Consider the following 22,660-nt stretch of genomic DNA (forward strand, 5'->3'; position numbering starts at 1 on the left):
AAAAAAAAAAAAACTGATGATGTACTATATGTTGGCTAATGGAACAATTTAAAAATTAAAATTTTAAAAATAAATTGATTTTTTAAGAAGTGTCTGACTCATTTTCTGCTCGGATCATCAACTCAGGGTCATGGGATCAAGTCCCGAGTTGCACTCCACGCTGGGCATAGAGCCTGCTTAAGACTATCCCTCCCTCTACCCCTGCCCCCAACTCACGGGCACTCAAAACAAAACAAAACAAAATTAAAAAGGTCTAGCTTAAAAAAAAGAAGGAGAAGGAGAAGGAGAAGGAGAAGGAGAAGAAGAAGAAGAAGAAGAAGAAATAATTAAGCTTAAATTTCACTGAGCTGTGTTTCCCTCTCTCCCACAGAGATGCCATGAGGGAATGAGGACATGTTGGGGTTTTCATAACAGGTGACAAATGGACACCCATGAGCTCATACCTGAGATTAAGAACTTCCAGATGTTTCAGCTGATCAGCAATATCTAGGACTTCATCCCACGAGGACAACAGGTTTCTTGACAAATCTACTTTTCTGATATCTCAAAGCACCCATCAAGGAAGAGTAAGATGGAAAGAGTCACACAAAACAGAACAGTCGTCACTTCTGAATTCCGGAGCAGGCATCTTTACCTTCTCACCTTACACCCTCCATGCTGCTTGAAATGTTTTCAGGAGCACATGCTACTTTTACCTTTGTAAGTCACCCACTCTTCGTTGAGAAACTAAAACATTCACTGTCATATGCTGCAAATTTGAGACAAACCTCTAGAATCAAGTAAGAACGAACCAAAGGTCCTAACCAAGGTGAAACCATTCTAGCAATATCCAACAAAAAGAGTGAAAAAAAAAAAAAAAAGAACAATGGTGGTGAGTTTGCTTTATGTCTCGTGCCAGGCAATCCCCCCAGCGGCTGCCTCATAGCCACGTGTCATTCTCCTGTGGGGCCTCACTCTGCTCCAACCCGCAAGAACCCCCAAGTCCCCAGCCACAGCTCCAGAACAGACCATGGGGGTTAGTGCAGACAAAGGTTCTGAAGTGCTGAGAATGATTTGGGAATTCAGAGAAGGAGAAACAAGCAGGACAGAAAAAGGCACCCGAGCTGAACATCTCAAGGGAGCACGGTGCCATCAAGAGGGGGCGCAGCTCTGAACCCCCAGGCAGAGAGACAGAAGAGAAGCTTGGGGCAGGACTGGACCTGCTGAAGGAGGGTCTTTTGCACAACTCTGCTGTGCTGGGAACCATTCATTCTTCTGTTCCACGACTGTGGGGAGGGAGCCAAGAGTAGAGCAGCGAACTCAACAGTCACAGTCGGAGAGACAGCGATAAGCACGTGCCTCTGCAGTATGCCACCTACAGACAGGCTCACAGTAGCAGCCAAAGACACAAGAGAGGGGTGTGTGGTTACGTTATATACGCTGGTCGTGGAAGACCATCTTCTCGGAGAAGGTGCCATCTGAGCGGAGACCACAGGCAAAGAGGAATACCATCAGGGAGAAGAGCATCTGGGCAGAGAGAACGAGACAAGCGGAGGCCCTGAAGTTAGAACAGGTTTAGATAAAGGGAGTGGGAGGTTCTGGAAACGAGGGCACAAAGGCCGCAGGGGCTAGGCCACACCTCAGGCCACACCTAGGCCAGGAAATCTTGGCTAGTCTCTGACTGAAATGGGAGCTTCTGGCGGGTCTGGACCCGCCTGCAACTTCTGGGCAGGGTGCTTTCATGCCTCACGGTCAGGCTCCAGCCACCTTTCATTTCCGTGATGTTGCTTGCTAGCTCTGGACCACGGGGCTGGTCAGCAAGGGCAGGGGTCCAGTAATCCTTCACTCGCTCATACTCTCCATCCCGTAGGGCAGGGTTATACAGACACCTTCTGGTGATCCAGAGCACAGAGACGACCCGCCCTCTGAAATCAGCTCTAAACAAGCTGGCAGTTGTTGCGCAGTGCCCCGCACACACACACGCACAGGCCAAGGATCTGTCGGCGGTACTTGGTTCCCGCTCGCAGGCCCAGACTCCCCTGGCACAGAGCCAGCTGGCAAAGCAGGAAGAAGCTCATCCCCTCTCCGGAGGAGCTTCCCAGGCCTGGCAAGCTCAGGGCCTCCGCGTTCCTGCAGCCTGATGTCCCAGCAGAGGGAGAGACCTCAAACGGGGCCACTCCAAAGGGACAACTGGATTAGACACCGACAAGACTTTCACTGCAGGCGAGAATTCAATCAGCAACTGGAAGACATCGATCTCTATACCTGCAAGTATCAGCCCTCCCTTGATCATCTCACAAAACCGCATTTCTTCAAGACTCGGGATGTTCTCCGCAGGAAAGAACAGCATCAGCAAGCGAGATGCTGACTCCCCAGGACCCTGCTGACAACTCTGAGCAAATAGTCGCCGTTCCCAAACCCACCTACTGGCCATATCTCCGATATGCTGAAAATAAGTCTTGAACCACCCAATTCCCAATCTTCTAAAATCACTTAGTAGCTGGCCGGGCAGATCACAGAATGTTCCAGACGCTGCCCGTGGCATTCTGCTCCTTACCCAACTACTCCATCCACAATGCTTCCACTGTCCATGGGGAAAGGGACAGCACCGGTTCAGCTTGCTGGGGCCCACAGAGGGGCTGCTCACAGGCAAGGTGACCGGGTCCCGACTGAGGGAGTCACAAAGCATGCAGTACAGGGACAGCTCAGAATAGCTGGCTAGAGACTACTGCCCATGAGCCGTCTCTTCCCCCAGAGAACATGGATTATAAACTATCTTGGGCATAAATTATTACACAGAGATGAGGCAGGCTTAAAGAATTGAGAGAAAACCTTTGAAAGTTCGAGAAAATCTCGTTCATTTGCCAGGGGGATTTTTCATTTAAACTCATCTCCTGTATTCTTAGTTGTGGACATGAAAGCAATGTAGGGTAAACACAAACCAAAAACTCTTCTAAGAGAAGGCAGAGAAAAGGATTACAAACTTTGGAAGGGCCTGTTTTGAGGGATCGTGACAAATCACACACAGCTGCGTGAAACAGGAAGGCGGTCCAGGTGGGCTGGTGTGGGGGGCCCCGGGGTGTGGTCGAGGCCTCCGGCTCCCCCTTTCTCTCCCTGTCCACACTGGATGGTCTGCACACGAGACGGCTGCCTGGGTGCTTGGGTGCTCTGTCTGCACTCAGGAGCAGGCTAACGGCTTGGGGCGGAAGGCAGGTGCCAGCCACGTCCGGCCTGTGTGAGGAGCCCTATCCAGACATTTCCTTGGCTGGGGGGAGGCCCGCTGCCTCACCTGAAGGCAGAGGGATCTGGGAAGATAAATAATCTCCTATCAAGGCGACTGGCACAGGGAAGCCAGAGAGGCCCTGAGGAAGAAAGTTGGGGAGAACAGACACCGGGAAGGTTCCTGGCTGTGTCCCACATGAGCTTCAAGTCCAAAGTCAGGTTCTCAGTGAAAAGGATACTAGGACACGCTTTGGCAATTGCTCCTTTGTCACCAGCACCATTCACGGCACAGTTCCTCAGAGAAATTTCTTGCAACTTGCTCAGCTGACTGCATGAAAAACACAGAGTTCACACGTATGGATAAACATGGACACGTCCACTGGCCCTTTAAAAAGTTAAAAAGCATTTCCTGTAAGAAGTTACCAAAAATAACCAATACCAGTACCCACCAGCCAGATTCAGAAATAACGCTTTACTAAAAAGAGAAGAAAAAGAAAGTGTTACAGACACTACAAATATAGCTGAAGTCCTTCGTGTCCCATTCCAGCATGTTCCTTCCTCCTCTGCTCCCCCACACTTGGTGTTTGTTTAAACGGAAGCACGGAATAGTCTGCACGTTTCCATGTCCCTAAACAATCACAGCATTTCATCTATAATGAAAGGGGATATAAATGGTATCCTAGTGTATGTATCCTCCTCCAAGCTACTTTCCCCCAACAGTATGTTGTTCAGCAGTGAGATTTAGCTACGTCAACCCATGTGCTCCAGAGCATTTGTTTCCACATCTTGGAGACTACAATTAATCTGTTTACTCCTCTGCTGACAGTTATATTATTCCCAGCAGGGCTGAAGTAAACACTGTCGTATGCTTCTCGCATTCATACGTGGAAAGTCTCTCTAGGGTGAGGAAAGCATGCGTATCTTCAGCTTTAGTAGATAAATCTCAGAAGCCACATTCTAAGTGCAGAGGACCTGCATTTTCTGATCACTGAAAGAGCCCATACGGTATCTAGAACAGGGAATCCAGAGCCCCATCGCTTGAGTTCAAATTCCAAGTGCACCACTTCCTTTGGCCTGAGGGGAGTTAGAATCTCTGTACCTCAGATTCCACAGCTTTAAAATGTTGTGGTTTACACACACATATTCACAGCAGCATTACCACCGTAGCCAAAGGGGCTACAGGTGTCCATCGATAGATGAATGGATGAACCAAGTGTGGTACGTCCATTCAATGGAATATTACCCAGCCTTAAAAAGAAAGGAAATTCTGACATATGACACAAAGTGAGTAAACTTGAGGACATTATGACAAGGGAAAGAAGCCAATCATAAATAGACAATACTGTGGGATTCCACTTGTGAGGTCCCTAGAGGAGTCAACTTCACAGAGGCGGAAAGTAGCATGGTGGCTGCCACGGGCTGGGGGCTGCTGTTTAAGCAGGACAGAGTCTCATTTTGGGAGGGTTCTAGAGATAGACAGTGAGGACAGCTGCACAACACTGTGAATGTACTTAGCGCTACCAAACTATACACTTAAAAATGGTTAAGATGGTAAACTCTGTGTTGTGCTCTTTATAATTTTTTAAATGCCGTATTAGTATTTGTGAAATCTCAGAACACTGCCTGACATACAGAAGTTATTTTGTAAGTATTTATAAAAACAAACGAAAAACTGACCGCCTTTGGGGGAAATTCTCCCATCGAAACCCCAGGCATGTGCTATTACAGTCATGAGAAACCAGGAGAAAGGCAGCAACAAAGGTCTAGGGGCTCCCAAACTGGCTCAAGTTGACAGTGCCCTTGGTGTTGCATTTTTTTCAGTGTCCCCGTAAGTCATACAGAACAAAACAAATCACATCGAATTTGCATTTAGTAAGTAGTTAGGGCCAAACAACTTAATCATTATTTGTGTCCTTCAAACTTACTGTCAGTAAGTGTCAGTTGTGCCTAGCACAACTTCCCAAACCCTGGAATCAGACTGGACATCACTACGTTCATTTCTTGTTTCATGATGATTTTCAGGAGATACTCGCTTTTTATCACAGGAACACCAAAACCCCAGCTTTGCGGGGATGGGACAGCAATAAAAGGACTTGTAGGATTATCACAGAACTGAACAACCTCAAACTAATAGTTTGTTCTGTGTGCAACAGAGGCCACTGTTTCCCTCTAAAATTAAAAATATCTCACTGTGCCTGCGGAGTTGGCTGCAGGGCCCAGGGAAACCTCGCTAGAGAGTGTGGGAGCCCGGGTCTCAGCACAGACCTCACTCCGGAGCCAGAGCCATCTGCAAGAGAAGTCACACATGCTGGTTTTTATTGTTTTTTTTTTTTTAATTCCTTTTCCGTAAGTCTTAAGGGGCACAAACTCAGAGCTGGTCAGCTGGATATTATTAAGAAGATAACATGACGGCTTCAAGGGGAGGATTCTGTCCCTCCTTAACACTGGTGACCACTATTTACCCACTCTCCAGTGTTATCCACAGCAGGTCTAACAGCTTAGTTATTGTTTCGTAAATGAGGAGACTCAGGCTTAGAAGTTGCAAAGTGTCAGAGTTAGAAGGTGGCTTAGCTAACGTCTGACCCAGCCCGACTCCAACACGGAGTCAGTTCCAAGGGAGATGCTAGCTAATTATGGAACGCCATGAGCCTCCAGTAGCTGGGTCAGGCAGCAAAAGAATACATGAGTTACACAGTCGTTCATAAGCTAGGGCAGGAAAATCGGTTTGCAATTTTTACAGAAGCCAGGGTATTCAGATTAACCAGTAAGAAAAAAATGTGCTTCTTATGGGGGTAAAAGATATTTCAATAGTTGCACTTTTTTTTTTTTCAATAGTTGCATTTTAAATGGAAAGATGAAGGAAAGAACTCCAACCCTATAAAGCACGTAGTTCTTTAAATCCAAGTAAACCAGTAGGATAAAAAGCAAAAAATATCCATGACAGTTACCTCTCGGTGGTAGCATGAGTCACGACTTCCTTTTGTTCAATTTCTATTTTCTAAATCCTCAACAATGAGTGTAAGCTGCTTTGTAATTCACAGTCCAGTGGTCGCTTTTTAAAAAAAAAATCTTTATTTCCTTGAGTTTTCTTCCTTCACATATTTTTTATTGAAAAAAATCCCACATAGGAAAAGTATATGGATTAGCCTACCTACACATCGGTACACAGCTCAGTGATTTTAAATAAATACGCACAGGTCACCACCACCCGGATCAAGAAACACATCCCCGGAACTCAGGAAGTCCTCTTTGTGCTTCCTTCACTCAAAACCGTCTACCCTGACTTCTCACACTATCGATCAGTTGCGCCTGGTGTTGACCTTCATGGAGACAAAATCATTCAAGGTGCACTTTCTGGCTGACTACTTTGGCTGGACGCTGTACTAATGAGATTTCACACGTACTGTTGCACCGAGTGGTAGCTGCTGCTCGTGTTCACTGCCATCGAATGAATACAGCATAACTTATTCATCCATTCTCTGTTTCTAGGTATTTGGATGGTTCCCTGAATATTTTGTTGCTATTACTAATGCTGGTCACCTATGCTAAAAAGCAGAGGCACCCAGAAACGAATTTCTTCTTCCACACGGTCTCCATATAAATTTTACATCTGGTGTAAATTTTCACAATAATGGCAAAATAAGATATTCACAATAATGGCAAAATAAGATAGCAAATACAGGGACTTCCAACAAAACCCCAGTTTGATTTAAGAGACTTTTAGAGAGAAAAGTGAAAGAAGCCAAGTGGCTAGAAATGTACTCTCCACTGTGGCCACCAGGGGCCGCTACTAGGCCACCTTGTGGGGTCAGGGTCAAACACCACAGCACTGACAGTCACCTGGAAGGTTCTCGTGCAGTTGTGTTTCTGTGGAACATCAGCTTCTACTCACTGTGATTCAGCCCATGCATCGGAGTGGGAAGAAGGCCTCTCTTCACAGAACCACAGTGTACAGAGAGTTTCATAATACTTTGGGTACTTCTTAAAAGCAAGAGCCCATAGTATTCTGATCCAGGTCTAGGATGGGACCCAAGATTCTGCAACTTCACAATCACCCCAGGGAAGAAAGGGTGTGCATCCAGAGATGGAAACTAACTTGGTTCTAGAGGACCCAGCATGCCACATGGTAGGTAGCAACTTAGACCTCTGTTTCCACTTCTGACTTACCACCCAGCTAGAAATGGCACCATGAAATAGAAAAGGACCAAAATGTCAATCTTACTTATTAGACAAGATGGCTGGTATAAATATTAATGATGGGTAATGTTTTAATTCCAATCCAGAAAAGCCCAACAACCCTATGCTAAATTAAGAATTTTAATTTCCCCAAAGACTCAGTCCTCAGATTCCTCTGATTTCAACTGGCTGTTTGTGCAGAAAGGACAGACCAGTTTGGAGGCAAAGTTTTGAGTATCAACATATAGTCCGCTGAACTTTAATCCTGAACAGTGATGAAACCGTCAATTAGTTCTACCGCTATCAAGCCTACATACCTTTGCTGTTTTATAACAGAGTCAAAACCAATAGTTTCCACGGGTTTATTTCCAATTATAACAATTTGCTCTTTTCCATCTTCCTCTGGTCCATCTTCTAACACATAGCGATTCTTAACTGCAGTGAGAAAGCCCACTCCAAAATTTACTTTGTTGGGACGAATAAAGGATCCCCCTGTTGGGTGTCTGGAAAAAAAAAAATGGAAATGGAACAGATAAAATATCATCAATGGGGACATTTAAATAAGAGGACATATTCAAGGGGTACCTGGGTGGTTCAGTTAGTTCAGCGTCTGATTTGTTTTCGGCTCAGGTTACGGTTTCAGGGGCCCCATGATCAAGCCCTGCGTCGGGAGTCTGCCTGAGGATTCTCTCTTGTCCCTCCTCTGCCCACCCCCCTCCCCGCCACTCACACACACACACTCTCTCCTATAAATCTTTAAAAAAAATTTTTTAATGACACATTCAAAAATCCTTTATGAACTGTCAAGTCTGCCACAAATGTGAAATGTCTACATTTACAAATTTGTTTATAAATACAGTAGCAAACAAAAGCAATTATACAATTTTTTTAAAGATTTTATTCTTAAGTAATCTCTAAACCCAATGTGGGGCTTGAACCTATAACCCTGAGCTCAAGAGTTGTTCTACTGACTGAGCCAGCCAGGCACCCCAGTAATCACACAATTTTAAAAAAGAAAAAGAAAATATCATTCACCAGAATGGCCATAAAAGCAATATTCTGAAGGACGGCAAAATTTTCTCTATGCTGAAAAATCAAAATCAGCATAAAAGGGAAAGCACTATACAAATGTGTAATCGATATGACTGATCAAAAAGGGCTGTGAGCTTATGCAAGCTTAAGTCCCAGCAGATAAACAGACAAGAAATATGAAAGAGACAATTCACCTAACAGGAAACAGAAGTATTAAATCCACAAGGGAAAGTTTTACCTTGCTCAAGATTAAGAAATGCAAATTCAAATAATGAAACTATTTTCAACAAAACTGGCAAAAAATAAAGAACAATCCCAACACCTCAAAGACTGCAAGGCTGGGTTTGGTTTTGAGTGTATAATCATATTCCTGGGAACCTGTCAGCAGGCAATAATTTAAAAATAAAAACAAAATTGCATTTATAAAGATTCTGTATAATAGCATTTATTTGTAACTAAGGAACTCTGGAAACCATAAAAAAGCCAGCTGGATAGGAACTATTAAATAAACCAGACAGATGTAGTCATTAAAAATTCTAGCTGTAACACTTAATAAAATTAATCACAGAATAATGTTGAGATTCCTAAAAACTGAACCAAATTGTACATAACACAACTATAGAGGAATCACATCTACAGACAAAGATTTAATAAGGACACAAAGAGATAAAAAACATTCGTGGATAGCAGGCTTAGGTACAAAAGCTGAAAAGTAACAACCTTCAACTAAATATATTTTAAAAGGTTAAATATGGGGCACCTGGGTGGCTATTCAGTCAAACATCTGCCTTCAGCTCAGGTCATGATCCCAAGCTCCTAGGATCGAGTCCTGCATCAGGCTCCCTGGTCAGTGAGAAGTCTGCTTCTCCCTCTCCCTCTGTCTGCCACTCCCCTGTTTGTGCTCTCTCTCTCCCCACACCTTTGTCAAATAAATAAATAAAATCTTATAAAAAATAAAAGGTTAAATATGGGCCTAAAAGAGAGAATGTGGGAAGAATTCTACAGAAATACAGGATATTTAGCCACAATTTCTATTCAGATTTTAGAGCGATTTTTAGTAGATTTAATATTAAAATTAATCATATCACTGAATGTAATGATCACTTTGTCAGGCTTTTCAAGAGATTCAAAGTGGGTCTCTGGACCCCTTAAATTTCAGGCTTCAGCATTACATCATGGCAATTAGACCTTATTTTCAGGATGATTTAAGTATCTACTATAAAATAGTCATAAATGTTATTATCATTTGATCACTTTGGAGAATAAATGATGAAATACATAAATTGCCAGAAATTACAAACACTATTCCAGAGCATAACCTTTGACACTTAAAGAAATCAAAGCTTCCTAGAAGTCACCATGATTAAAAAGGATGAAAAACTCAGACTGATAAATTTCATCCATATAAACACACACTTTTTTAAAGTGGGTCTGCAGAGATGAAAGGGGGTTGTGATCCCCGAAAGTCAGAAGTGATGTCACGGGTAAGAAAAAATAGCCCAGAAGTCACTGGAACCCCACAGTGTGGGGTCCTTGAAGCCGGTGATGGAAGTGGACAACCAGGTCCAGTGCTAGGAAAGGATGCAGGAAGTTAACCCCGGTAGGAGCCATGGGGCAGCAGCCTGGTGGGCGAGTTCCAGACGCTGAGACAACAGGGAGCCCTTCCTACTCTCGCCACGAGGGCTTCACTGCAAAGGGGAGAAGAGCACAGGGCAACGGCATCTTAAGATGGGTGGGTGCAGCAGATCTGTACGCTGCTGAAAATAATCCAGTGGTGAGGGGAGAACTGATGATGCAGGAAATTAAATTCTCTGTTGCAGTAAAATCAAATTCTGAGTCTGTACAGTACGTTGTGATATCACAGGATCACAGACTACCAGAAGCTTCCTAGAAAATATTACATTTTAACCCTAGGAGAGGTTCATGTCACAAAAGACACAGTTCTGGGGGCACCTGGGTGGCTCAGTTGATTAAGCGTCTGCCTTGGGCTCGGGTCATGATCTCAGGGTCCCGGGATGGAGACCCATATCGGGGGGGGGGGGTCCCTGCTCAGCGGGGAGCCTGCTTCTCCCTCTCCCTCTGTCCTCTCCCTGGACCCCTCCCCTTCTGCCTCTCCTCCCCGGCTTGGGCACGCTTCCTCTCAGATAAAATATTCTTTAAAGATTTTATTTATTTATCTGAGAAAGAGAGAGAGAGCACAGGTAGGGAGAGGGGCAGAAGGACAAGAAGAAGCAGACTCCTCCTTGAACAGGGAGCCTGATGCAGGACTCGATCCCAGGACCCTGAGATCATGACCTGAGCTTAAGGTGGACGCTTAACCGACTGAGCCATCCAGGCGCCCCTAAATAAAATCTTTAAAAAAGAAAAAAAAAAAAAGGTGCTGTTTTAAGAAGCACAGCTATGCTACTCAGCTAAAGAGATCAAATACAGCTAGCATGATTTTTTTAAGAGTTCAAAGTGATGGACTTGAGAGATCCCGTAGGCTAGGTAGGACTTCTTAAACATAGGATTCCTTAAACAAACCTAAAAAGCAGAAAGTCATCTGAAAATCTTACTGGATCCTAGGAATCTGCTTGTTTAGAACAATGCTCCAGGACATTCTGACGTCGGTGGGCCTCCTGTCCCACCTTAAGAAACTCTCATCTAATCCAGCCCCGTTTCAGCTGGGGAAACTGGGGTCCCCATTAGAGGTATCATAGCCACGACCAAAAACCTTGGATTTCTGACTACTGGTGCATTGTCCTTTCCCACATCTCTATCTGGGCTTATAGATAGAAATCAATGCTTTATTTTGGCAAATTAAACACATTCCCTAAGTTAAATTCCTAATGAACATATATATAGCATCCCTTTTTATTAAGTTTTATTTTTATTAAAGTAATCTCTACAACCAATGTGGGTCTCAAACTTATGACCCCAAGATCAAGAGTCACACGCTCTTCCAACTGAGTAGGCCAGGCATCCCAACAGCTATGTTCCTAAGATGGGAGGCAGGAGCAGGATGGAGACACTGCTGCTCTGGAGTCGGGACAACCTGGGATCCTTCTGGGCTCCATTGCCTACTGGCTCTATGACCTCAGGGAGGTGATTATATATTCTCAGCCTGAGTCTCCTCATCTATAAAGCCCTGTCAAATGAGGTTATTTATAAGGACTAAATAAGCCACAGTATGTAAGCCATCACTATACTGCCTGGCACAAGCCTTTCTACACAGACACACAGATCAGTGCAGCAGTCTTTTCAATACAGTATTGTATCTAATACACTGGTCAACATATGCTGACATCTCCCAAAATACTGGGATATCCCAGAAGCCACACTTTCTACACTCAAGCACTGGCTGCCAAGCATGTCCAGCTGGGCTCCTATGGCGTCTAACATCAGTGACGTCATGACATAACAATTTCACCCTATGAATGATGTACGGTTTTGCTAAGAAAAACTACAGTTATTAACATACGCAAGATAAAGTTCACATGCAACCTCAGGCAAAGCTGTTCTCTACTGCCACATAAAAACCACCCCAAAGCGGGGCACCTGGGTGGCTCAGTGGGTTAAGCCTCTGCCTTCGGCTCAGGTCATGATCTCAGGGTCCTGGGATCGAGCCCCGCATCGGGCTCTCTGCTCAGTGGAGAGCCTGCTTCCCACCCCACCCACCCCGCCTGCCTCTGCCTACTTGTGATCTCTATCAGATAAATAAATAAAATCTTTAAAAAAAAAAAACTGCCCCAAAGCATAATGGTTTAAAACAGTGGTCTGCTATTTCTTTTAATTCACTGGGGCAGGCTTGGCTCTGCTGAGCTGTCCTTGTTTCTCATGATGTCAGATGACATGATCCAGGTGACTGCACTCAGCGGGGAGTCAGTGGAGGCTTTCATGATCCAAGATGGCTCCAGTCAGATGACCAACACCTGGGCTAAGGTGGCTTCCAATCTTGGAATGGCTGGCTGGGCCTGTCTTCTATATATGGCTGTCCAAATCTCCCATCACCATTTAACAAGAGACTGTCTTTTTTCCATTGGATATTCTTTCCTGCTTTGTTGAATATTAATTGACCATATACTTGTGGGTTCATTTCTAGGTTCCCTTTTCTGCTCTTTTGATCTACGTGTCTATTTTTGTGCCAATATCATACTGTTTGGATCACTACACCTTTGTAATATAACTTGAAATCTAGAATTGTGATGCCTCCAGCTTTGCTATTTTCTTTTTTTTCTTTTTATTTTCATTTTTTCAAAAAGATTTTATTTATTTAATTGATAGAGAGAGAGAGAGCACAAGTAAGCAGAGAGGCAGGCAGAAGGAGAGAGAGAAGCAGACTCTCCACTGAGCAGGGAGCCTGACTCGGATATCAATCCCAGGACCCCGGAACCATGACCCGAGCTGAAGGCAGCCACTTAACCAAGTAAGCCACCCAGGCGCCCTTGCTTTTCTTTCTCAAGGTTGCTTCGGATATTCAGGGTCTTTTGTGGTTCCATACAAATTTTAGGACTGTTTATTCTAGCTCTGTAAAAAATGTGGTTGGTGTTTTGATAGGGATTGCATTAAATTATGTGTAGACTGCTTTGGGTAGTATAGACATTTTACTATGTTTGTTCTTCCAATCCATGAACATGGAATGTCTTCACATTTTTTTAGGTTATCTTCAATTTTTTTTTTCCCCATCAGTGTTTTATTGTTTTCAGAATACAGGTTGTTCACCTCTTTGGCTAGTTTTATTCCTAGATACCTTATGGTTTTGGAAACAATTGTAAATAGGATTTACAATTATTAATTGTAATTAATTTATCTTCCTGCTACTTCATTGCTAGTAATAGAATTGCAAGTTTTCTGCACATTGCTTTTGTATCCTGCTGCTTCACTGAATTCATGTATCCTTTCTACCAATTTTTTAATGGAGTCTTTCAGGTTTTCTATTTAGAATATCATGTCACCTGCAAATAGAGGAAGTTTTACTTCTTCCTTGATAACTTGGATGTCTTTTAGTTCTTTTTGTTGTCTGATTGCCATGGGGGAATGGGTTAAGTAGGTGACGGGGATTAAGAATGGTACTTGTGATGAGCACCATGTTTTGTACGGAAGTGTGAATCACTTTATTGTACACCAGAAACTAATGTTATACTGTATGTTAACTGGTATTGAAATAAAAACTTTAAAAGTCAACTTTTTAAATAAGCATCTACTCAAAATAAAACATCTGATGCATTGAATATAATTATATTCACTATATCTGAGAAATACAGCATTCAAAATGGAAGGAGTGATAAAAAGCTTCCAGGACAAACAGAAACTAAAAGAATTTGTGATCACCAAACCAGCCCTACAAGAAATATTAAAAGGGATCCTCTAAGCAAAGAGGGAGCCCAAAAGTAACACAGACCACAAAGGAACAGAAACAATATACAGCAACAGTCCCTTACAGGCAATACAAATGACACTAAATTCATTATCTCTCAGTAGTTACTCTGAATGTAAATGGTCTAAATGCCCCCAAAAGACACAGGGTATCAGAATGGATAAAAAAGCAAGATACATCAATATGCTGTCTGGAAGAGACTCATTTTAGACCCAAAGACACCCCCAGGTTGGAGGGGGTGGAAAACTATTTATCATGCTTATGGACATCAAAAGAAAGCTGAGGTGGCAATCCTTACATCAGATGAATTAGATTTTAAACCAAAGACTATAATAAGAGTTAAGGGGCGCCTGGGTGGCTCAGTGGGTTAAGCCGCTGCCTTCGGCTCAGGTCATGATCTCAGGGTCCTGGGATCGAGTCCCACATTGGGCTCTCAGCTCAGCAGGGAGTCTGCTTCCCTCTCCCTCTCTCTCTGCCTGCCTCTCTGCCTACTTGTGATCTCTGTCAAATAAATAAATAAAACCTTTAAAAAAAAAAGAGAGTTAAGAAAGGACACTGTATCATAACTAAAGGGTCTATCCAACAAGAAGATCTAACAATTACAAATATTTATGCCCCTAACATGGGAGCAGCAAAAAATATAAGCCAATTAAAAACAAAGCAAAGAAACACATTGACAATAATACAATAATGTCAGAGGACTTTAAACCCCCACCCCGCACTGAAATGAACAGATCATCTAAGCAGAAAATCAGCAAAGAAATAAGGGCCTTGAATGACACACTGGACCACATGGACATCACAGATATATTCAGAACATTCCATCCCAAAGCAACAGAAGACACATCTTCTTGAGTGCACACAGAACATTCTCCAGAACAGATCACATCCTGGGTCACAAATCAGATCTCAACCAATACCAAAAGATTGGGATCATTCTCTGCATATTTTCAGACCACAATGCTTTTAAACTGGAACTCAATCACAAGAGGAAATTTGGAAAGAACTCAAATACATGGAGGCTAAAGAGCATTCTACTAAAGAATGAATGGGTTAACCATGAAATTGAAGAATTTTAAAAATTCATGGGAACAAATAAAAATGAAAACACAGCTGTTCAAAATTTTTGGGATGCCACAAAGGTGGTCCTAAGAGGGAAGTATATAGCAATATTAGCCTTTCTCCAGAAACAAAAAAGGTCTCAAATACACAACCTAACCTTACACCTAAAGAAGCTGGAGAAAGAGCAGTAAATAAAGTCTAAACCCAGCAGGAGAAGAGAAATAATAAAGATTAGAGCAGAAGTCAATGAGATAGGAACCAAAAGAACAGTAGAACAGATCAATGAAACTAGGAGCTGGTTCTTTGAAAGAATAAGATTGATAAACCCCTGGCCAGACTTGCCAAAAAGAAAAGAGACAGGACCCAAATAAATAAAATTATGAATGAAAGAGGAGAGATCACAGTCAACACCAAACAAACATAATTATAAGAACATATTATGAGCAATTATATGCCAACAAATTAGACAATCTGCAAGAAATGTATGCATTCCTAGAGATGTATAAAGTACTAAAACTGAACCAGGAAGAAAAAGAAAACCTGAACAAACCCACGGCCAACAAGGAAATTAAAGCAAAAATTTCCCAACAAGCAATGGCTTCCCAGGGAAGTTCTAGCAAACACTTTTTTTTTTTTTAAACATTTTATTCATTTATTTGACAGAGAGAGATCACAAATAGGCAGACAGGCAGGCAGAGAGAGAGGAGGAAGCAGGCTCTCCACGGAGCAGAGAGCCCGATGCGGGGCTCGATCCCAGGACTCTGGGATCATGACCTGAGCCGAAGGCAGAGGCTTTAACCCACTGAGCCACCCAGGCGCCCCAGTTCTAGCAAACATTTAAAGAAGAATGAATACCTAATTCATCTTAAGCTGTTTCAAAAAACACAAATGGAAGGAAAAATTCCAAACTCTATGAGGCTAGCATTACCTTGATCCCAAAACCAGACAAAGACCCCACCAAAAAGGACAATTACAGACCAATATCCCTGATGAACATGGATGCAAAAATTCTCCCCAAAATACTAGCCAACAGGATCCAACAGTACATTAAAAGTATTATTCACTATGACCAAGTGGGATTTATTCCTGGGCTGCAAGGTTGATTTAACATCTGCAAATCAATCAATGTGATACACTACCCTAATAAAAGAAAGGACAAGAACCAAATGATCCTCTCAACAGATGCAGAAAAAGTATTTGAAAAAGTGCAGCATCCTTTCTTGATGAAAACTCTTCACAGTGTAGGGACAGAGGATACATACCCCAATACATAAAAGCGATCTATGAAAAACCCACAGCAAATATCATTCTCAATGGGGGAATAACTGAGAACTCTTCCCCTAGGGTCAGGAACATGGCAGGGATGTCCACTATCACCACTGCTATTCACATAGTACTAGAAGGCCTAGCCTCAGCAATCAGACAATAAAAAGAAATAAAAGACATCCCAACTGGCAAAGAAGTAGTCAAACTCTCACTCTCTGTAGATGACATGATACTTTATGTGGAAAACCCAAAAGACTCTACCCCAAAATTGTCAGAACTCATATAGGAATTCAGTGAAGTGGCAGGATATAAAAATCAATGCACTGAAATCAGTTGAATTCCTATAGGCCAACAATGAGACAGAAGAAAAATTAAGGAGTCAGTCCCATTTATAATTGCACCCAAAACCATAAGATACCTAGGAATAAATCTAACCAAAGAGGCAAAGGATCTGTACTCAGAAAACTATAGAACACTCATGAGAGAAACTGAGAAAGACACAAAGAAATGGAAAAACATTCCATGCTCATGGACTGGAAGAACAAATATTGTTAAAATGCCTATGCCACTTAGAGCAATCTACATATGCAATGCAATCCCTATCAAAACACCACAACATTTTTCAAAGAAATGAAACAAATAACCCTAAAATTTGTATGGAATCAGAAAAGACACCGAATAGCCAATGGAATGTTGAAAAAGAAAACCAATGGTGGCATCACAACTCCAGACTTCAAGCTCTCTTACAAAGCTGTAATCATCAAGACAGTATGGTACCGGCACAAAAAGAGACACATAGAATGATGGAACAGAATAAAAACCCAGATGTGGACCCTCAAATCTATGATCAACTAAACTTTGATGAAGCAGGAAAGAATAACCAACAGGGAAAAAGACAGTCTCTTCAACAAATGGTGTTGGGAAAACTGGACAACCACATGCAGAAGAATGAAACTGGACCATATTCTTACACCATGCACAAAACAGACTCAAAATGGATGAAAGACCTAAATGTGAGATAGGAATCCATCAAAATCCTAGAGAAGAACACAGGCAGCAATCTCTCTGACCATGGCTGCAGCAACTTCTTGGAAGACCTTTCACCAAAAGCAATGGAAACAAAAGCAAAAGTGAACTATTGGGACTTCATCAAGATAAAAAGCTTCTGCACGGCAAAGGAAAGAGTCAACAAAACCAAAGACAACTGAGAGAATAGAGAAGATATCTGCAAATGACATATTAGATAAAGGGCTGGTATCCAAAAATCTATAAAGAACTTATCAAATTCAACACCCAAAGACCATATAATCCAATCAAGAAATAGGCAGAAGAACAGACATTTTTCCAAAAAAGACATCCAAATGGCCAACAGACACATGAAAAAGTGCTCAACATCACTCATCACCAGGGAAATAGAAATCAAAACCACAATGAGATACCACCTCAAACCAGCCAGAATGGCTAAAATTAAGTGAGGAAATGGCAGGTGTTGGCAAGAATGCAGAGAAAGGGGATCCCTCTTACAGTGTTGGTGAGAATGCAAGCTGGTGCCGCCACTATAGAAAACAGTGTGGAGGTTCCCAAAAAGTTGAAAATAGAGCTACCCTATGACCCAGCAATTGCATTACTATGTATTTACTATGTAGTAGGGCAAATGCCCTACTACGTAAGATACAGATGTAGTGATCTGAAGGGACAGCTGCACCCCAATGTTTATAACAGCAATGTCCACAATAGCCAAACTATGGAAAGACCCCAGATATTCATCAATATATGAAAGGATAAAGAAGATGTGGTATATATAGAAACACACACACATAATGGATTACTATGCAGACATCAAAAAAAGATATCTTGCCATTTGCAATGATGTGGATGGAACTAGAGGTATTATGCTAAGCAAAATAAGTCAATCAGAGAAAGACAATTATATGATCTCACTGATACATGGAATTTAAGAAACAAAGCAGAGGATCATAGGGGTAGAGAGGGAAAAAATGAAACAAGACAAAACCAGAGAGGGAGACAAACCATAAGAGACTTTTAATCTTAGGAAACAAACTGAGGACTGCTGGAGGGGGACAGGTGGGAGGTTGGGATAATGGGGCGATGGACATTAAGGGGGCATGTGATGTAATGAGCACTGGATATTATAGAAGACTGATGAGTCACAGGCCTGTACCTCTGAAACCAATAATATATTATATGTTAATTGAATTTAAATTAAAAAGTTTATACATATATATATATTTATATACGTATTTATATATTTAACTATATATATAGTTGCAGATACACATATATACGTGTGTGTGTATATATATATATATATATATATATATATATACACATATGAGATACATATTCAGTTAAAAAAAAAAAAGGCAGTATTTTAGCTCCCCAGCATGGTATTTGCCATCTGGATTCACATAGATCAAATCTACATAGTAGAGAATCTTATCTTAACTGAATCAAATCTTAACTGCTTCAAAGCACAAATTAAGAAACCAGGAGGGGCAAAACAAAAAGTTATTATAGAAGAAATTAAAGGTTATTATTTTTAAAGACTAAGCAAAAACTTCAGGAAATATGGTATCATTAATTTGTGAATTTTCCATCTTTGATATATTTTACTTGTGCATGAAACACCATGCTTTGAATGTTCCACAAGAGCAGCGTTCACTATTGAGAAGGTACTATTACACAACTCAACATTTCTGAGAGCCAAGTAGGTGTCAAGAATGACTCCAGGTGCTTTCATGTTACAGGTAACTTGGTTTGAACAGGATCCGTTGCATTTACTGGCAAACCATGCTTCCGAGGAAGAGAGATGGGCCCTCAACAAGAAACACTCCATGGGGGCACCTGGGTGGCTCAGTGGGTTAAAGCCTCTGCCTTTAGCTCAGGTCATGATCTCAGGGTCCTGGGATCGAGTCCCACATTGGGCTCTCTGCTCAGCAGGGAGCCTGCTTCTCCCTCTCTCTGCCTACTTGTGATTTCTGACAAATAAATAAATAAAATCTTAAAAAAAAAAAAAAAAAAAGGAACACTCCATGCGTCAGAGGAAGAGGAACTGGTGAGGAGCACCAGGCCAGACCAGAACCATACAGATCAGTGGCTGCTGTGTGCTTCTCCTGGAACCGGTAACTGCAATTACTCCTTCCCTCTCATCACCGTGCACTGGGTATGAGGAGGGCCAAGAACTTTTTACCTCTCGGATCCGGATCAAGGAGCCCCTCCTGAGCACCTGCACCAGAAAATGCATCCAAGGAGCCTCATTAGTACCTGGAACTAATTTCGATGGCAACACCCTGGATTTCGAGCCAGTGCCCAAAGGGGCTAGGACTCTTGGAGGTGAGAGGAGCGAACTTTGCATGGGGAAGAGATGTGAGCAACTGACAGCTGGTGAACTGTGTGGGTTACATTCACAGATGACTCCCAGCCCATGTGCCCTTTGGTGATATGATTTTGCCACTTATCCCATTACCAGGTAATACCTATTTCCCCTCCTCTTGAATCTAGGCTCACCCAGTGATCTGCTTGTACCAACAGAGAGAGGCCTCACAGCCCCCATTTCCACCCTCTTGGAAAACAGACACCGTATAAAGAACCTCGTGCTAGACGATGGTGAAGAGCAGTGGGAAGAAGAGAGAGGCTGACCCATCTAGAGGAGTTCAAGTGTTAGGTCGGGTAGAGAGATTACTTAAATACATAAGTTAAAAAAAAAAAAAAAAACCAACACTGTTTTATGCCTCCTGCAAGAACGTGAAACACAAAAAGAACCCTGGGTCTTGAGTGTATTCAACAAAGAAATAGAAACGTAGCTGAACTGTGCAGGCTGAGCAGACTGGTGAAAGGGGTGGTACTTTTGTCCTACCAGAGGCATCCAACAGGATCCTCTGTGGGAAATACTGATGAAAATAAAGAAAGCAGCACTGCAGAAACAGTATCACTGACAATAAAACATTTACAAAACTATAACATTTGAAATAAAACGTTATGGTTTAAACAAATGTTTAAATAAGACATTATGTTGTTTTTCCTGAAGTATGTTACAGAGATCACTTTTACAAATCTCCTTTATTTTTCTCTAAGGACAGAACACAAATAGATCCTGTGTTCACTGGAAAATAAGTGCTATTAATGGTAAATCTTACATATACAAGGCTGAATTAGAGCCCGAGGTGTTGTCAAGCACTGAATTCCAGACAATTGAGAACAGTTTATATACCGATCTAAATGTGTACAAACAACTAGGTTCTGGGGCGCCTGGGTGGCTCAGTGGGTTAAAGCCTCTGCCTTCGGCTCGGGTCATGATCCCAGGGTCCTGGGATCGAGCCCCGCATCAGGTTCTCTGCTCAGCGGGAAGCCTGCTTCCTCCTCTCTCTCTCTGCCTGCCTCTCTGCCTACTTGTGATATATGTCTGTCAAATAAATAATAAATTAAAAAAAAAAAACAACCAACTAGGTTCTGCATGTGAGCAACTGTTCCTAGAATCTCACATTTATGAAATAGGTCTTAATTTAAGAACTAGTGAAATCTGTGGGGCGCCTGAGTGGCTCTGTTGGTTGACCTTCTGACTCTTGATTTCGACTCTGGTCATGATCTCAGGGTCCTGAGATCGAGCTCCGCATCAGGCTTCGCTCTCAGTGGGGAGTCTGCCTAAGATTCTCCCCCCAGCCCCACACCACCCATCCCTGGGCTCACAAGCATGCACTCTCTCAAATAAATAAATCTTTAAGTAAAAAAGACAGTTCCACATCAGGCTCCTTGCTCAGCAGAGAGCCTGCTTCTCCCTGCGTGCCAGACCCCTGCTTGTGCTCGCTCTCTGACAAATAAGTAAAATCTTAAAATAAAATAAAAACAAAAAAAATTTTAAAAAAGAACTAGTGAAATTTGTAATTCTGGTGAGAGGAAAGTATGAAATTTATGAAATAGTACTGGTTTGCCTTAAAGGAATAAAATGGGGAGGGTATAGAAACAGAATGGGGAAAATCTACTTATCTTCCTTTTTAAATTTTTTTGGAAGATCTGTTTTTCAAATATCGTATGACTTAAATGAAAAAATAATCCTAGAGGCAGTAATCAGGCAAGAGAAAAAAAAAAAAAAGGCTTCCAAGTTGGTAAGAAAGTAGAACTGTGGGACGCCTGGGTGGCTCAGTCGTTAAAGTGTCGGCATTCAGCTCAGGTAATGATCCCAGGGTCCTGGAATCCAGCCCCACGTCGGGGCTCCCTGCTCAGTGGGGGGCCTACTTCTCCCTCTCCTTCTCCACCTGCTTGTGTTCCCTCTCTTGCGGTCTCTGTCTCTGTCAAATAAATAAATCTTTAAAAAAAAAAAAAAAGGTAAAACTGTCACTATTTGCAGATGACATGATACTATGTATAAAAAACCCTAAAGAGTGCACCAAAAAAAACTATCAGAATAAATGAATTCAGTAAAGCTGCAGGAGAAAAAATTAACACACAGAAATCTATTACATCTCTATACACTAATAATGAAGTAGCAGAATGAGAAGTCAAGAAAACAATCCCACATACACTTGCATCAAACAGACTAAAATACCTAGGAATAAATTTAACCAAGGAGTTAAAGACCTAATCTGAAAACTGTAAGACGGTGATGAAAGAGACTGAAGAGAACACAAACAAATGGAAAGATACTCCACGCACATGAATGGGAAGAATACATCAAAATGCCCATTTTACTACGCAAAGCAACTGACAGATTTAATGCAATCATTATCGAAGTACCAAGAGCATTTTACACAGAACTAGAACAAATAATCTTAAAATTCATACGGAACCACAGAAGACCCAGAATAGCCAAAGCAATCTTGAGAAAGGAGGACAAAGCTGGAGATACCACAATCTCAAATTTCAAGCTATACTACCAAGCTGAACTAATCAAGACAATAAGATATTGGCACAAAACAGATGGACAAATCAATGGGACAGAACAGAGAGCCCAGGGGGAGAAAGAAACCCCAATGATCAATCAATGACAAAGGAGACAAGAATATACCATGGGGTAGTAGCAGTCTTCACAACAAGTGATGTCAAGAAAACTGGACAGCTACACGCAAGAGTGAGAGTGGATCACCTTCTTAGAAGATGCACAAAAATAGTGGATACGTCTGGATATGTCTCCTGAGGCAAGGGAAACAAAAATAAACTATGGGGACTACACCAAACTAAGAAGTTTTTGCACAGGAAGGAGCCCATCAACAAAACAAAAATGCAGGGCACCCGGCTAGCTCCAGTGGTGGAACATGCAACTCTTGATCTCGGGGTTGAGAGTTCGAGCCCCACACTGGGTGTACGGATTAAAATCTTAGGGGCATCTGGGTGGTACTGTCTGTTGAGTGTCTGACTCTTGGTTTCAGCTCAGGTCACAATCTCGGGGTTGTAAGTGCCACGTCCCCCGTTGGGCTAAGAGATTACTTAAAAATTAAAATCTTAAAAAAAAAAAAAAAATACCGGGTGGCTCAGTGGGTTAAAGCCTCTGCCTTCGGCTCAGGTCATGATCCCAGGGTCCTGGGATGAGTCCTACATCAGGCTCTCTGCTCC

At 42.3% G+C, this 22,660-nt stretch overlaps 1 protein-coding gene across 3 annotated transcripts in view; it reads right to left on the reverse strand.

Moving 5' to 3' along the window:
* The window catches only part of LOC116862481 (tubulin-specific chaperone E), a 72,371-nt gene that overhangs the window by 12,176 nt on the left and 37,535 nt on the right, over positions 1–22,660 (reverse strand). For all 3 annotated transcript variants that reach the window (XM_032849778.1, XM_032849779.1, XM_032849780.1), the window contains exons 4-6: positions 7,695–7,880; positions 3,441–3,529; positions 444–543 (exon numbers count right to left, since the gene is read on the reverse strand). In XM_032849778.1, the coding sequence (XP_032705669.1) occupies positions 444–543; positions 3,441–3,529; positions 7,695–7,880 (375 nt within the window). The remainder of the gene's footprint in view (positions 1–443; positions 544–3,440; positions 3,530–7,694; positions 7,881–22,660) is intronic.

Source organism: Lontra canadensis, unplaced genomic scaffold (assembly GCF_010015895.1).
Source record: "Lontra canadensis isolate GAN:19392208 unplaced genomic scaffold, GSC_riverotter_1.0 scaffold247, whole genome shotgun sequence".
In the NCBI taxonomy this organism is placed as follows: Eukaryota; Metazoa; Chordata; class Mammalia; order Carnivora; family Mustelidae; genus Lontra; species Lontra canadensis.